The sequence below is a fragment of the Tupaia chinensis genome, unplaced genomic scaffold (genome assembly GCF_000334495.1).
Source record: "Tupaia chinensis unplaced genomic scaffold, TupChi_1.0 Scaffold000235_1, whole genome shotgun sequence".
Taxonomy (NCBI): domain Eukaryota; kingdom Metazoa; phylum Chordata; class Mammalia; order Scandentia; family Tupaiidae; genus Tupaia; species Tupaia belangeri.
The window spans coordinates 909,166-927,219 of NW_006159713.1; the positions used below are offsets into that span (position 1 = coordinate 909,166).

The 18,054-nt window shown below is 35.6% G+C and overlaps 1 protein-coding gene across 1 annotated transcript in view; it reads right to left on the bottom strand.

Annotated features, from left to right (window-relative positions):
• The window catches only part of RPGRIP1L (RPGRIP1 like), a 116,826-nt gene that overhangs the window by 62,873 nt on the left and 35,899 nt on the right, over nt 1-18,054 (bottom strand). Inside the window, 5 exon segments of the mRNA XM_006148378.3 lie at nt 2,409-2,526; nt 3,272-3,451; nt 4,399-4,449; nt 4,870-4,976; nt 11,870-12,009. Of these exon segments, the coding sequence (XP_006148440.1) occupies nt 2,409-2,526; nt 3,272-3,451; nt 4,399-4,449; nt 4,870-4,976; nt 11,870-12,009 (596 nt within the window).

Genomic DNA, 18,054 nt, shown 5'->3' on the forward strand with positions numbered 1-18,054 from the left:
TTCCCTTTTGTGAACTTCTGTATGACCTCGGCTTCCATGTTAGCTCCTGGCTCCTCCTTCCACTGTTTCTCTTTCTTTAGGAGTTTCTCTTTATCTGTTATTTTGTTGAGATCCTGTTTTTAATTCTCTTCCTAGTCTGCATATTCTCATGGATGATCGCAACCATTTTTTATGATTTTTGCTACTTTCAATATACTAAGACTTTTACAGTTCAATTTTCAATTCTGATCTATATCCTGAATTCCAGACCCGTTTATCTGGGGTTTTGCTTGCTCTGTGTAGATACTTCATATATACATTAAATTCAATACATCCAAAAGAGAACGTACTATATTATCTTCTAACTATTTCTATACTTTAAATCTCAAGTGATGGTGTTAGCATTCATATAGATGCCCAAGGTAGATCCTGGAGAATCATCCTAGATTTCAATTATTCTTTTACTCTCTTCACATCTTATTCCCTGAGTTACAGTGACTATGAGGGGACTTCAGAAAGTCTGTGGAAAAAGGGCCATCGGAAAAGTCTTGATGTATTTTTTTTGTATTTTCCTATGCAAAATTTTTTGATGACCCAATAGAATTAAAGTAGGAGTTCAGGGGCCAGGCTGTGGCACAGCAGTAACACAGCTGGAAAGGGTTTGAGTCCCAGGACTTGTCTCAGCGTGCCGGTCATACGTTCATGTGCCTGTCATCTGGGCTGGCTGATACTGAGAGTAGATCATGGCTCAAAGACCCTGTTGGGGATGTCTGTCTTTCTCAGAAGAAATGAATATACTTACAAAAAATAAAATAGGAGTTTATTTCGGTGCCAAAAAAATTGAAACCCATAGTTTCTTTCCTAATACATATTTCCACGAACTTCCTGAAGACTGCTCATATGTGAAAATCAAATAGCTTAATGGCACTTACATACTCCTCAAACATACAATTTTTAATTACATGAGAGGAAAACTGGGCAGGTTAGTGCTGAGCTACTTCTTTTCAACAGTCTTGTACCTGCATCTGAATAGCCTGCAGTTATAGCTAAACATATAGAATCCTGGGCCCCAGAATCTCTAAGAGTAGGGCCCAGGAAGCTATACTTTAAACATGTTCATCAGGAGATTTTCATACTTGCTAACATATGAAAATCACTGGGACATTTCAAGTAGAGGAATGGTTATGAGTAATCAGAGCCAGCTTCCTGGCACCAGCAGGCATTAAGTTAGATTATGAAGCAGGGAAGGGTGTACTGTGGAGTGAAGCTGAGAAAAGAAGGTGTAGGGGGAACAAGCAGTTAGTGTAATGGCTATGTCGCTGGATTCCCACGTAGTCGACCATGGTTCGAGGCCCGGACCTGGTGTCTTAAACTCACGTCAGGTGCGTGTGCGTGCGTGCCCAAGATCCCGAGAGGAGAATGGAGGAGAAGGGATTGCAGCGTGACCATCCCCCCTGGGGGGTGATTTCTCGCTTTCTATCTCTGTGTCTCTCTCTATCTGTCTGGCAAGCACACGCGCCCTATAGCAAAAACCTCTCAAAAAAAAAAAAGAAAAGAAAAGAAAAGAAGGTGTAGGCAGGGTGAACAGGAAGAACACAGGCATGATGTTAGGACTAAGCAAGATGAATGTGACAATGAGCAAGCAGGCTTAGAAAAGAAATGAGAAAAGTGATGGTAAACTTGAGTCAGTGATATTTTATGAAGTATTTAAAAATCTTCTCGCAACACTGAATTAAAAAAATGGTGGATAATTACTAAAAATTCTTGAGCAGAAAAAAATCAGATAGAAATATCCTTTCTAGTAACTTATGATCATAACTAAGAATTGGAAATAAAATACAGGAAAAAAAGACATAATGTAAATTGGATGACTTTTTATTCTTTAAAGTATCTATCTAATTTTATTTACCATTATTATTGTTTTTAGTTTGCTATATGGCATACATGTTCACCAGAGAGACAGAGAGAGAGACAGAATGAGAGAGAAAGTGAAAAAGTAAGCCACCAGCTCTGGGACTTGAATCGTGGTTGGCCATGTGGGAGTCTAGTGCCTTTAACCAACACACACCCTGCTGGCCCTTTGGATGACTTTTTTTTTTTTTTTCTTGAAAGGTTTTTGCTATAGGGTGCATGTACTCACCAGACAGACAGAGACAGAGAGACAGAAAGTGAGAAATCCACCCGCAAGGGAGATGGCCACGCTGCAATCCCTTCTCCTCCATTCTCCTCTCGGGATTCTTGGGCATGCACACACACGCGCCCAGTGTGAGTTTGAAGCCACCAGGTCCAGGACACGAACCGTGGTTGACTACATGGGAGTCTAGTGACATAGCCATTACGTTAACTGCTGGTCCCATGGATGACATTTTAAACTGTTATAAAAATCTATTTCTCTAGTTCTTGTGGACAAAAAATTGTGTATATAGTACCTTCTAGTTTTTGGATGCGTGCAGCTCTGATATCAAGAAGATGAACATACTGTTCCACTTTGAGTTCATAATCTCGCTGCAAATTTTCCATCTTATGGGTCACTGCTTCAACTTCCATCTAAAAAAATAAGAGATAATCAGTACTTATGATTAGTTCCATTTTCATGCATCAAAGCTACTACGATGCATATATTTTCTATATCCTGGAATTAAGGTGCTGTACACCATGGTTTCTTGACCTCAAGTATCTTACAGTTTTGAAAATTGTGCTTGGCAATGTTCATGAATCGAAAGTAAAAGAAATCTCGGGTGTGGTGGCGCCCACCCTATGGCAAAGAAATAAATCTCTGGATTAATTTTTGTAGAACTGAATTTTCATTTTACTCAAAGCTAACAAAAGATGTGGTTGTGTCAGGACTTCAGGATAATTATACCATCACTCATTTGAGGAATGTGCTAATACTAACGCAGGTGAGTTCACTGCCACATTCAGTCCTTAAAAAAATAAAGACTTAAAATTTATTTTTTTAAAAAATAATTTATTTAATTTTGTTTATCACTATTATTATTTTTTTAACCAGAGAGAAGCAGAGTGAGAAAGGGAAAGTGAGAAAGCAAGCCACCAGGTCTAGGACTTGAACCATGATTGGCCACATGGGAATCTAGTGCATTTACCATGTTACCTGCTGACCCTGAAAATTATTTGTTTTTAATTTATTCAGATATCTATTTGTAGGGCTAAATTCCAGGGGTGTGGTAATATATGATAATAGATTATAACAGATGATAACACATTACCTTTTAGAAAATGAAATCATTAGAATATAGAAAACTTACCCCTTCAATTAAGTATATTATAGTACCTGATAATCTTTATTAATTTTATGTTGCATTATTAGCATGTTTCTTGTCTTTTCAAGTTCTTGCACTGTTTCTGCATAAGTTGCTTGCAGCTCTCTCATGGAGCGTTCTAGATCTTTATTATCTTTACTGTCTACTTTCTCTAAAAAGGAGAGGTCTCCATTTTTTTGTTCTTTTTGAGCCTAAAATAAAATTAAAAAATAACATGTTTTATTGCTGAAACAAGAATTTCTAAAATGTGACCAGATGAATTAATACAGGTACAGTGAGAAATAATCATTAATTAAAAACAGATATATTTCCATTTTTCCATCAGGATAAAATAATTTTATACACACACACACACACACACACACATAAACACACATATAAGGGTTCTTTTAAAAGGTCTTAGAAAAATGGAATTAAAGTATGAGATTTTTTTGGTGCAAAACTTAAAAAAATCCTTGCAGCCTTTTCATAATATGCATTTTCTAAAACTTTTAGAGGACTGTATATACATGTATGTGTGTGCATGTGTGTGTGTACATATATATTTGGATAGATACTGAGAACAATTATGGATAAATCAATAGTTTATTAGTTTACGACATAAAAAAGAATATTTTTATTTCTCCACTTAATTAAGATTTACACAGTGATCATCTAAATAAAAAGAAATAAATTTTCTTGTGTCTTCTTGTAAATAATGGACTATCTTAGAACTGGAAAACATTTTCTTGTTACATTCATAATTCAATATTTTACTTAAAATAACAGGGTGCACACCAAGGTCTTTTAGGGCAGAATATTGTTGATCAGTTTTATAGTGAGGTAGGTAGAAGTAAAATGTTTGCTACCATTAAAGAAAGTACTTTAAATAAGAATTTTTGAGGTCTATTTTAATGTAATTTTGATGTCATTATGAAATATGCATATGCTGTAACTAAATGTCACCTGACCACTTCCCTGAGTCTTAGCAGAACTGATATGTGACACATACACACAAATATATATGTAAGAGATGCACTAAATTACAGAAGAAGCACAAATAATTCATTCTCCAGATATAATAGTTACAGGTAGAGGTCACCATGATGCTGAAACACTTCTACGTAGACATGAAATCTGTGGTGAAGTTCAAAGTTACCTTTACAAGCAGGAGTGCTTCACTCAATTCATCAGCATTAATATCACCCTCCTGCAATAGATTAAAAGCTCATGAGATATTAATGAAAAGAATGAGAAGTTCCAAGTATTCAGATTATCCTCATGAAAATGTAAGATGCCTGTTACCATGAATTAATAAACTAAGTATAAAAGAGTCTCCAACTATTCAGAAGATTCTCAAGGAACATAAGCTACCTGTCACCATGAGTTAATAAAATAAGTAATACATCTATTCTTGGGGCTGGCGGGTGGTGTGGTGGTTGAGGGTGATAGACTCTCATATGGCTGACTGCCTGGACCCGGCGGCTTGCTTTCTCACTTTCCCTCTCTCTCTGTCCCTCTCTGATCAAATTAAAAGAAAGGAAGGAAGGAAGGAAGGAAGGAAGGAAGGGAGGAAGAAGAAAATAAAGTTAGATAATATAATTCTTTAAGAAATAAAATAATAGATCACCTGGTTGTAAAACTTCATGTGGTTTTTAAGTTCATCAAGTTGTTGCTTTTGTTCCAGATATTGTAGCTGTAGTTCTCTATTCTCTTGAGTGAGTTTCTCATTTTGGTCTTAAACATAAAGTCAGCACACAATTAGAAAGGTAAGTGACAATCACTTCTAAGAATGCATTTTAAATGAATTTAATTCCTGTTACACAGCAAGTTTGATGTAGTATTATTCTGGTCAGAGAGAAAACTGAACTAGCACTTAGACAAAGGCAGCAGTGGCATGAGGAATGAATGAACACTATCATGTGTCTACCATATGATTCACTTGCTTATCAAAAACTCAAGACTTAAATTCATAGTATTAATATAAGGAAATTGTGGCCTCTGGGACTTCAAAGGAACATTCTATTTAAAATGCCTAAGAAAATATGTTTCTAAAACTATGATTTTTTTACTTACTTATTAAGGGTCCTGAAAGGCATGCAAAAAAAATTTTTTATCTTTTAGCTTTCAGATTGACTTTTTCAAGTTTTCATCTCCCAACTTTGTGGTCTTTGTATTTAAACAAAAAAATTGTTAGATAAGTAAAATGAATCAACAATTTAATAGACCATACTTACTTCCAAGAAATCTGATAGGAGAAATTGATTCACCTCTAGTCCATGGTAGTATCAATGATAATTTATGCGTGTTCTTTATTCACTGAGTTATTATCAATAATCAGTAGGGAATGGAGTAAGAGCTACTGTTAAAGAATGGATATATATGGGTTACTCTATGTTGGTCTATGTTAGCACTCAGTTGCCGTGACCCATAAGCAGAAGTGTAGAGCAGGGTCACAAAAAAAATAACAAATTCAGGGTTCTGCATATGGCATAGTGAACTCCCACATGGCTGATCACGGTTTGAGTTCCAGACCTGGCAGTTAGAAACTCACACCAAGCGCCAAGTGTGTACATGCCCAAAATCCCAAGAGGAGGATAGAGGAGAAGGGATTACAGCATAGCCATCTTCACTGGGGACTGATTTATCACTTCTCTCTCTGTTTCTCCAATGAACACACATGCCCTATAGCAAAAATCTCTAAAAAAAAAAAAAAAAAAAAACCCCAAAAAACAAACCAAAACCCAGACAAACCCCAGCAAATTTGTAAAAGGATATTTCACACTCTGCATTAAACATACTTAACTTTTTCTTAAAAAAAAAACAGAAGGCCAGCACATGGCATGGTGGTTAAAAAGCTGGATTCCCACATGGCCAAATGGGCTTTGAATCCTGAACCTGGTTCCTTGAAAATCACCCTGGGTGTATGTGTGTGTGTGCCCAAAATCCTGAGAGGAGAATTGAGAAGAGACTATGGTGTGTCCAGCCCCTCGGGGTAATTTCTCACTTTCCCTTTCTCTCTCTTTCTCTTCAGTGAGCTTATGTGCCCTATGTCAAAAATCTAAAAACAAAACCAAACAAAACCAAACAAAAAACAAAAAAACTCTTCACTAGAGTTCATTGTGGTGATCAAGAATCCTTCTTTGTTAACTACCTGTGGACTAACTCAAATCATGTCATCGCAAGTGCCTCTGTTAATTTCATCCTGTTCTCAATAATTTATGTGCATCATAAGTCCTCAATTTCAGTTGTACTTTTTTTTCCTTCAAAAATAATCAATACATTTGCCAAGACTTTTTTACAGGAATGCATTTGCATACTGCAGCATTTTATATGAAAATACATTTCTGACTTTTATAAGGCTTCATGTTCCCTAGCTATGAATTCTACATATGAACGCTACAATACAACATAAAAATGTTAAATTACATAGTCTAGAAGAATGGACTAAATGTGGATGTTTTTCATGTCACATATTTCCTGGCAAGCAAAAACAAACAAAAAACTCCCCAAAACTGTCACTCTGGGGTACACAGAGACTTTTCAATATCAAATATATAAACATTTTATCTTGTTAAAAAAGTTTAACACTTGTACTGGAGTATAAATTGCTTACATGTAGCAAACAAAGAATTCCCAAATGTGAACACTTGGAAGTTTTTGAAGATAATGTTCGGATACTTGTTTTTAAGCTAAACATTAGGATTAAAAAGAAAGAATTCTTATGAACTTTCTTGGTTAGGGAATAGAATACAAATGTGGGACTTTTTATTTTATATGATTAGGTTAAAACATGTAGGTAGAATGATTAGGTAATAAAAAGAAAGTAAACATAACCAGAAGAATGACACAAAACTTAAGGTACTAAGGATAACATACTCTCTGGCTACTAAACCTTTTTGGGGTTCAAAGAGTGAGCGAAAATGCGGACATGATTGCTCCATCTTAATCCAAACACACTGTGCGCTTTGACTATTACTTCTATGCTCTACTTCTTTTTATCCTTTCTTTTTTAAATTTGCATAGGGTGCATGTGCTTACCTGGAGAGAGAGAGAGAGAGAAAGAGAGAGAGAGAGAGAGAAAGAGAGAGAGAAAGAGCGAGCGCGCGATAGAAAATGAGAATGCATCCCCTATGGCCAATGGTCACACTGCAGTACCTTCTCCATTTCTCCTTTCAAGGTTTTGGATGTGCACACACGTGCTTGACCTGTTTTTTTTGCCCCAGATCCAGGACATAAACCACAAAGTCAGCCAAGTGGGATCCAGAGGCCTTAACCACAGTGCCACCAGTTGGCCCTTTTCAATCCTTTCAGAGACAAGTTTCCATGATATGCTCATAGGTATAATAAATAAACTTATTCTTTACTGGTTTGTTTTAACAACTATGTCCATATTCATGGATATTTGAAAAACTAAGGATTATTGGGAAAATAACTTAGTGGGAGAAGACATTACTGAGTCCCAGTAACCTCTCTCTTGAATTTTATGTTGGAATATCCATTATGTTTTTCTGTTCAACTGTTTATTGGAGATATAACTCCTGGATCTTTAAAAAGTACTGAAATGCTATGGTTCAAAGAGGAAAGAGACTTGCTGAATTATAATATGAAAAATCAAAGCACTCTGTACTAGATGAAAAATAACCACCTTACGTTATGATTTGACAAAAAGCAGGTTAAGCTAAACAGCATTTTATTCAAATGAGATAACATTTCACTCTTTTAAAATTATGTTCTTCCAGCACACCATTAATAAGCAGAGTGCAGAGAACAATTCAACTAAACAATTTTCAGAGCTCTTTTGTGCTAATATCTTCAGCTGTGATCAATATAACCATATGCATTATGCTGAATTATGCATTTCAGCTAAAGATAGAAAGGAACTTTCAAAAGCAGCCCTTAAACACATGCAGTTAATTTAAGCATTAACCAAATGCAAACTGAATTTACATATCCTTCCCCCACATATTCACACAATCTGAAACTAATTTGTACCTTGAATAAAGAGGTGAGTATTCTCTAAAAATAATTTGCCAGTTAGATGAATGACTACAAGAAACCAGGGAAACATCTTCTGGCAAAGAACATTTGAGACATGAAAAGGTAAATGTGTGAAGAGACTTCAAAGTAAAATTAAACAATTCCAAAATCTGTAATACAAAGAGGAACTTTCTATAAATATTAAAAGATTTCCTTATGTAGACCATTTCAATTTTTTGTTTATTATTTCCCTTGAAAAAAAAAAGGCAAAAGGCATTAATATCTTTCTTATAATCTATAGTACCATTTTCATAAAGAACAGACACTTGAATCCTTAGCCTTGTAAATTTAAGTATTTAAGCAAAAGTAACTGGAAAATAACAGCTGCATTAAAAATAAAGATTCAGGTCTAGCACTGTTTCTTAGAAAATAACTAGATAAATAAAGGTGTAAAGATTTATGTGGAAAGATGTTGCTTGTGATTCTTTAAAAAAATCCACTGAAGCTACTTAAAAATTCATCAGTAGAAGACTGTTAAATAATCTATGGTACACCCACACATGGGAAAACTCTAACGGCTATTACAAATGATGATGATGATCTAGGTTTATATTTATACTCAAGAAACTATTTCACAATATAGTAAATTTAAAAAAATGTATAAAACTGTAGACTAATAGAAACAACTCTGCAAAGACATACACCAGAATAGTTAACAGTGATTATCTTCAGGATTGTGGGATTGAGTGGTGCTTATAATTTTTGGTTTACTGGACTTTTTCCCGACAGTGTACATGAGTTATTTATTTTTAAACTTTCTGCTATAAGGTGTATGTGCTTGCTGGAGAGTGACAGAGAGATAGCGACCTTTGGGGGATGGCCACACTGCAATCCTTTCTCCTTTATTTTTCATCTCAGTATTTTTGGGCATGCAAGTCCACACACTTGGCAAGTTTTCCAAGCCTCCCAGTCCACGACTTGAACTGTGCTGCCAGCTATTAGGCTGTCGAAAAAGCCATGACGTGCTTTTCTGCACAAAATTGCATCATGATTTTTCTTTTTTTTTTTTGAGAGGTTTTTGCTATAGAGTGCGTGCGCTCGCTAGAAAGACAGAGAGAGACAGAGAGACAGAAAGCGAGAAATCACTCCCCAGGGGGGATGGCCATGCTGCAATCCCTTCTCCTCCATTCTCCTCTCAGGATCGTGGGCACGCACGCACACGCACCCGATGTGCGTTTAAGCCACCGGTCAGGGACTCGAACTGCAGTCAACTACATGGGAGTTCAGCGACATAGCCATTATGCTAACTGCTGGTCTTGCATCATGATTTTTCTGACAACCCAATATGTGGGGTCCATCTGTCCAAACAACCACTCAACCAAATGGCCTATATGAGTTATTTTTATTATTAAAAAAAAAATTCCCCAAAGATATAAGAATCAGTAAAAAAGATGAGGAATGAATTAGATGAATTAAAGTAACTTAGCAATTGTGAAAAATTAATAATTAATAAGAATCCTCAGAATTAACTTAACAATGATAAATTTTTTTTAAAAAAACTGAGTCTACCCCCTTTAGAAAAGTTTCTTTCCAGAGACCAATTCAAATGTTTAAAAGATAACAGTTTTGGAATTCTTGAAATCTAAGAAAATTCAGAAAACATATAAATAAAAAAGGTTTATTTCATTTTCCTTTTCTGTTTTTTGGAGAGGTTTTTGCTATAGGGCGCGTGCGCTTGCCAGAAAGACAGAGAGAGACAGAGAGACAGAAAGCGAGAATTCCCCCCCACCCCCTCGCCAGGAGGGATGGCCACACCGCAATCCCTTCTCCATTCTCCTCTCAGGATTGTGGGCATGCATGCACACACGCCTGGTGTGTTTAAGCCACTGGGTCTGGGACTCGAACTGTGGTCAATTACATGGGAGTCCGGTGACATAGTCAACTGCTGGTCCCCATTTCCCTTTTCTTTAAGAATGAGCAATTTATCTGTTTTTAGAAAAGAGAGAGAGGAATATAAGGCACTTCTACTTCCTTCAGTAAATAAGAATTTAATGAGCAACTACTAAGATAAACACTTTGTTAGTTATTCAATACTGCACATTAAAATTAGGAACTACCTATCTTCCGTATCAAAACTTTAAAATATCTACCAGGTCAGAAAACACTTTATCAGTTTTTTCTACTCACAATCTCTTAGAGAAAAATTCATAAATAATCTATCATCAAATATATTCCCTTGGTGAATAAACACTGCACTAGTGGGTTTCATTGAAATTAAGATTCCATCTATTATAAGATGTGCTCTAGTTTTGGACCTCTTAAAATGTGAAAAAAAAAAAAGTCAGACTGCAGTTTTCAAATGTCATCCATTATAAGATGCATTCCAATTTTAGAGATGTCATAATGTGAAAAAATGTTTCTTTTAGTCAATGAAATAAGGCATTGTGCTCTAAATCAATGTGTAAGAGTACTAACTAAAAACGTTATTTTTGAGTCTATATTAAGCTTTTGAGTATTATCATGTAACTAAATAGCAAATGTTCAAAAGAAACAAACTTATTTTTATATTACTTGGTTTATTTAGTGGATGAGCAAAATACATACAATACTTAAAGCAAATAATACATTTCTCCCATTGTGCATTTATGTATATATGTATATGTAATTTACTAATTCAGATATCTTCTTTAATTTATAATTACTTTACTACTATGAGATAAGGATGGTGTCTGTGACTTACAGCATAAAGCTTATTAATGATTATTATTTTAACAGAGACATCATGACAAAACTTCCTGGTACGTACGTATGTATGTATGTATGTATGTATGTATGTATTTATTTTAATTTACAAACTGTGCACACTCTCCAGAGAGAGAAAGAAATAGAGAGAGACAGAGAGAGAGAGAGAAAGCATTCCCTAATTGGGCACAGTCACACTGCAATCTCTTCTTCATTTTCCATACTGTTGGGATTTTGGGCATGTATGCATGTGGTTGGTGTGTTTTGCAAGCTACCAGTGTGAAGACTCAAACTATTGTTAGCCATGTGGGATCTGGCTTCCGTAACCGCTAAGCATGACGCCAGCCCAGTTTCCTTGTATTTAAGTTCACTGTCACAGAGTAGAATTAGACAACTCATTATGAAAGAGCTCTTCACTGTTCCAACCTATTAACAATAGTAGGCAACTATTTCCATGACTGTTTTTTTTTCCCCACTGCACTTGCCACTACAGGACATATGGCATATTTAATTATCGTCAGTTTCTCCCTCTTAGATTTATGTTTCATGGGGGCAATCCTTTCTTTTATTCATTGCTGTGCCTGCAGAACTTAGAACAGTGCCTGGCACATACTAGCACTCAATAAATACTTGTTGACTGGTATGCATTGAAGATTTTAGGAAAATTAAACAGATTAAGACAATTTGAACAAGGGTAATACCAAGAAAAAGACAATTTCCTTGGCATGTACACTGGGGTGAGAAATTTGAAGCAAGCAGTAAATTCACAAAAGCGGATGGCTATTAGCACAGGCTGCGTCCCCAGTACCTGGCAAGGGGACTGGCAAGCAGTAGGCACCACAACAAGTACGGTAGAGATTCGATGAGTCAACAGCAGAAATGGACGTCAGTATTTATTTTCTATGTACCTCTTTCCGTTTTCAATCTGTCAAGGATGTCAGTTTTGTCTGTTAAGTCAGACTTTAAGGCCGTCTCAAGCTGGGCAATCTGTACTTTCAGCTGCTGTTCCTTTAACTTCCATTGCTCTTCATGGGCAGCACTGAAGGCACTGCAAAACACACGTGACAGGCAAGGGAAGCTTGGAAATCAGCTCCGACCGAAAATAATAAAGAGAAAAGCTTTTAGTGGCACAGAGACCACTGTCATCATGTCTTAGGAATTAAGTAAACATATGCTGGTCTGCTGCTGTTGAAACCAAGGCGCCTTTCTCAGGCTGCGGTTAGGGAACATGAAAGAGTTTGTGGGATGAGCAAAGGAACTGGCCTTAATTTAGAGCTCTCGAGTCAGAAAAATTGGCAGCGTGCAGCTTTTGTGGGACTAGTGAAGGAATTTAGATACTGTACATACTCCAGAGGAATCCATAATTCCAAACCTCAACGACTGACATCGGACAAAATCATTCTCTCCCGCTTACAAAATGTACTTTTCCACCTGATCTTTAATTCTGGGACACTTTTAAAGTGTCTGTGACAATAACAAATTCACACAAAAATGGTACAGAATGATAGCACACTGAACCACAAGACAAAAATTTTGATATTAAGGAGTGACAACAAAGTTTTTGTCCCAAACAACAAAAGCAATAGGCTAAGAACAAATAATTTAACATGTAACACATGATTGGAATGAAAACCAATGCTCTGCGCCTGATAAGAATGATAAGGATAAAACTACTATTCCTCAAGAACTGTGGTTAAAATGTGCTAATGATCAAGACCCAGCATATCAGATGAAAGAACCAGTACAAACTAAATGGCACACAGAAGATATATAATAAACATTTATTTATGCTGGTGGTTCCTAAGTGCTGGTCTAAACACTGCTGTCAGACTAGCTGCACCAAGGATACTGAGGGAGAGCTATAAATGACGATACTAGGGTCTAGGAAGCCATGTTTTTATAAAGCTTCCCAGGTGATAGCCAGGTTTTTGGAAAAACTGATCTTCATCTGTAATGCAGAAAACCATTATCTGTGAAGCTTGATATGACTGCATAATCATCACCAGCTTTGACCCTTCTACTTATTTTAAATCCAGTAAATGAAAGAAAAATTTATAAAATCTGGTTTTATGCTGATGATGGAGTAAATGGAAAAGAAACATATTACTGAAAATTGCCCTTAATGTTGTTCCCAGCTAGTTTTGAGGTTTTATTCCAAAAGAGATACTTTTCTGGGAGGCATGGCTTTCAAAAGTGCAAATTTGTGTATTCATTTCACATTTAGAATATTTTTATTGCATTTAAAATAACATGGCCTTGAAAATAAATGGAATTCTAGAAGCTTCTCTAAATATGACATCTGCTTATTTCACTGACGTTCTCATTTCACATATGGAACCTTAAAAAAAGTATGGATCTGATATGCCAATATTTTAAGCCAATTTTATCAAAGGTACAATTTCCTAGGCTTATAAAAATCCAAATAAAATAGGTACTTTAAATGCTAAATTAAGTAGTATTTCTTAACATGTTCATTTTTATATAAAGAAAAAATGTAATTTCTGTATCTGATTAAATATATACAACAAACACATACATATATGTGCATGTATGTGAGTATGTGTGTGTGCACATAACATGATTAAAAACATGTACCACTTGGAAAAAAAATTAGCATGATGAAATAGGCACAGCTATACATTATATCAGATGCCAAAAATTAGAAACAGTAGTGTTCCAATAGCATTAGTACCAGCAAAAAGATCACCAACAGCTAATCTGGCAGAAACATCAGAAGCTGTATATGTTTAAATTAAGAACAATTTAGCAGCCTGGTTTTTCCAAACCCACAAAATACTAGTGTAAATCAGCGTAAGTCAATCTGAATTTAGTCCACTGCTATCTTCCCTCTAAATTTAGGATTACATTCCACTGGAGTTTCATGAGGAATTCCTTTTGAATTGACTGTATTCCTCTATGCTTGGAGCCATCTGTGTAACTATAAATGGTGAACCACATCTGGCTCCATTTTCTTTGTAAGAGCTGTGTACATGATTAAATCTGCATATGAGAACAGGCTTTGAGAGCCTTTATTCATGAAAATGTTTCATATACTGCCTATAGTGACAACTGAGGGGGTATCACACTTGGTCTTTGTCCATATTTCATTGCTGTTACGTTGCAGGAGTGACAAAATGTCAGTCTGCAATGGAATGCCCACTGGTGCCTTTGGTCACCGGCATATCTACTGGCAGCCATGGGTCAGCATACTGAAAACACACAACCTTGACCAAAACCATAAGATCAAAATAAAAGCTGAAGAATTCATCTCCACCCTAAAGTCTTTTTTTTTTTCTTTCAAAAGACATTCCATTTATTCCAGTGTTCAAGAATGTCCTCATGTGTTTAGACAAACATATATTCTAAATCAGTCACAAAGAATCCACAGGTACCTTAGGGCCTAGTGAAAATTAAATACATATTTACATCAAGACATTTCACTTACTGAAGAAAACGATGCCCTAAGTGTAGTCAGCATTTGATTTTTGGGAAATATCAAGTGCTCATATTTGATCAACTGCACTTACTTGATTCCTAGGTAGAGGAGACAGGTGCTCATTTTACAGAAACCTAACAGAGAATCTATGGGTGGTCAGTGGGGTTTTTCTTTTGCCTTTCTTTTTTTTTTTTTTAGAGAGAGACTTTTGCTATAAGGTATGTGAGCTTGCCGGAGAGACAGACAGACAGAAAATGAGAAATCATCCCCCATCCCTTCTCATTCTGCTCTTGGGGTCTTGGACATGAATGTGCATGCGCCCAATGGGAGACTTAAGCCACTAGGTCCAGGGCTTGAATTGTGGCTGACTATGTGGGAGTCCAGTGACATAACCATTACATCACCTGCTGGTTCCCCACGGGATTTTTCTAAATGTTGAATATTAGATGGCTACTGCAATATAAAAAAACTGATCAGGACCAGCAGGTGGTGTGGTAGTTACGGTGCTGGACACTCTCACATGGCTTGCTTTCTCATTTTTTTCTCTCTCTCTGTTCAAATGAAAATAAATGAATGAATAAACAAAATGAAATATTTTTTAAAAACTCTGATCAGCCAATTATTAAAAGAGTTAAAATTATCTTCAAAAACAAGATGAACACTTTTTAAAAATAGACACTAGATCAGTGTCTCTCAGAGAGGTTAATATTTTCAAATTCCCTTCAACAGATTCTCTGAACTCAACAAACTGAATCAGAATTGAATAGTGGTGGTGGTAGTGATGGTGGGAGGTGGATAGGTGGGGAGGCACCAAAGGGGTGATGAAACCTACCTTTTAACAAGTTTTTCAGGTTGCTTGTATATATTAGAGTTGAAGAATCATTGCATTTATCTGTTATACGGCACCTAAAAAACACTAACTTCCGGGACCAGCAGTTAGCGTAATGGCTATGTCACTGGGCTCCCATGTAGTCGACCGTGGTTCGCGTCCCAGACCCGGTGGCTTAAAACTCATGATGGGCGCGTGTGCGTGCGTGCCCAAGATCCTGAGAGGAGAATGGAGGAGAAGGGACTGTGGCATGGCCATTCCCCCTGGGGGGGGATTTCTCACTTTCTTTCTCTCTGGCGAGCGCATGCGCCCTATAGCAAAAACCTCTCAAAAAAACAAAACAAAACAAAACAAAACAAAACAAAACAAAACAAAACAAAACAAAACAAAACAAAACAAAACAAAACAAAACAAAACAAAACAAAACAAAACAAAACAAAACAAAACAAAACAAAACAAAACAAAACAAAACAAAACAAAACAAAACAAAACAAAACAAAACAAAACAAAACAAAACAAAACAAAACAAAACAAAACAAAACAAAACAAAACAAAAACAAAAACCAAACCACTAACTTCCAAAATGGATACAGTTTTATGATATTACAATAGAGTTAGTCTCTGACCAATTAGAAAAATTTAATTACAAGAAATTTATCCTGAGCTCTTAAATTGAACATTTCTTAAAGTTATATTTACTTCTTGGTATTATATCAAGAATGTTTTAAGATTTAAAAGAAGACTCAAATGCCAAATACTAACATGAGGATTTTATCTTACCAGATCAGGCTCTAATAAGTCAGATGTCAAGTCATAAACACGTTCAAAGTTTCTTTTGAAAAAAGACAAGAGTATAATCTGCAAATCATATTTTTCTCCTGAGAATTAGCCAATTTTGAATAATAAAAAAATGCTCTCCTTTTAAAAACACGCTGTCATTATGACTAACAAAACAGGGAGTACGTGTAGTTTTTGATGAACACTACTTGCTGGCATGATGAAACAAAAAAGCTGTAAAAGAATCTTAGAGATGATGTTGGGTTTTTATAGTTTCCCCAAGTATACTTCAGAAAATATTAAGAAAAACATTAAGAAAAAATCATATTAGATACTTCCGTAGTTCTATTTTCTATTATGTATGTTTGCTAGGTTTTGTACTTACATGACATTAATTTTTCTCTTGACGTTAAAAATGTTTTGACACTCATTACACACATTTACTTTTATATGCCTCACACAAAATTTAAGTGCAAGCATCATAATGGAGTCTGTCCTTAGTGTGATAGGAAAAAAAAATGTAGCTCAAGCATAAAACATTAAAAAAAACTCTTCAAAGTCAGATTTACACTCTTAGATCATCTACTAATAGGAAAAGATAGTTTTATGATGACAAATATGAGAAAATCATGTGTTTCAAAAAATTGCACTTATCCATTATTCCTGGTTAAATTTGATCTTTTTTAATTCTAAAAAAGTATGTTTAATGAATTCTTAAATTGGGGAGAAGAAAATCTAGAACTAATGGCTGACTGGCACTTATTTTCTTATATTTAGACAATGCTAAATTACTTGAACTTATAAGATACTGAATCTATCTATCTATCTATCTTTCTGTCTATCCACACACACACACACACACAATAAATCAATACATTTCTCAATGTAAGACAGTTCTGTTATTCCATAAATGTTTCTTTTTCACAGGTATAGTTTTCCAGTGCAATTAAAATCAGAGAGATAGTGAAGCATGGGGAGGGGGGAATCAAGTTTCAGAGTTAGAGAAGTGAGTTTTACTCCTATACTGGAGTGTGTGCTTCTGCATAAGTCTCTTAATTTTTCCGGAGTTTCAATCCCCTCATTTATTAAACGTGAGACTATATCATCTTCTCTGCCATCTATTAGGGTGTTATGCCATCTCTATGCTGACAATCGAATTTTTCAAACACATAATTTCTAGATACATATATACCTATAATATATAAATCTATGTATTATTCTTTAGAGATGAAAATAAAAAACAGGAGGAATAACACTTGAGGTAAAACTAACTAGGGCTGAGAAGAAAGGGGCTGGGACAAAAAACTGGGTTGAAATGATCTGGCAAGAAGCCCAAAGCACATCCTACATAGAGATTTTTGGGCAGTCCACCCTTGCTGAGGGTCCTGAATATTATTCTAAGTGCTATCTGAACCTGTTAGCGGCAACTCTTAATAGAAACGAATGAGTAAAGACAGTCAACACTAGCAAGTAAACAACACAGATAACAGAAACTATTGGAATAATGCCTAACTTTTAAAAATAAACCAAAATAAAAGCCTATTTCTATATTCTTTATACATGGTTTTTAAAATGTAAATCTAATTCACAAAATATAAAAAGTTAAGGTTGTATTTGTAGCTCAGATAGCTTTTTTTTTTTTTTTTTGTAGAGAGATTTTTGCTATGGTGCGTGTGTGCTTCCTAGAGAGACAGAGAGACAGAAAGTGAAAAGTCACCCCCCAAGTGGGGATGGCCATGCTGCAAACCCTTCTCCACTCTCCTCTCAGGATCTTGGGCACACATGCACACACGCCCAGCTTGAGTTTGAAGTTATCAGTTCCAGAACTCGAACTCTGGTCAACCTCGTGGGAGTCCAGTGATGCAAACATTATGCCATCTGCTAGTTCCAGATAGCTATCTTTTGAGGTTTCAGTATATGATCAATAAAAGTAACTGCTGAATATCAGATATAACATATATATAAATATATATTAAATTGCTGTTCATGTAAACTTGTATTAATCATTTACCAATATCATACATTGAAAAGAAACACACACACACACACAC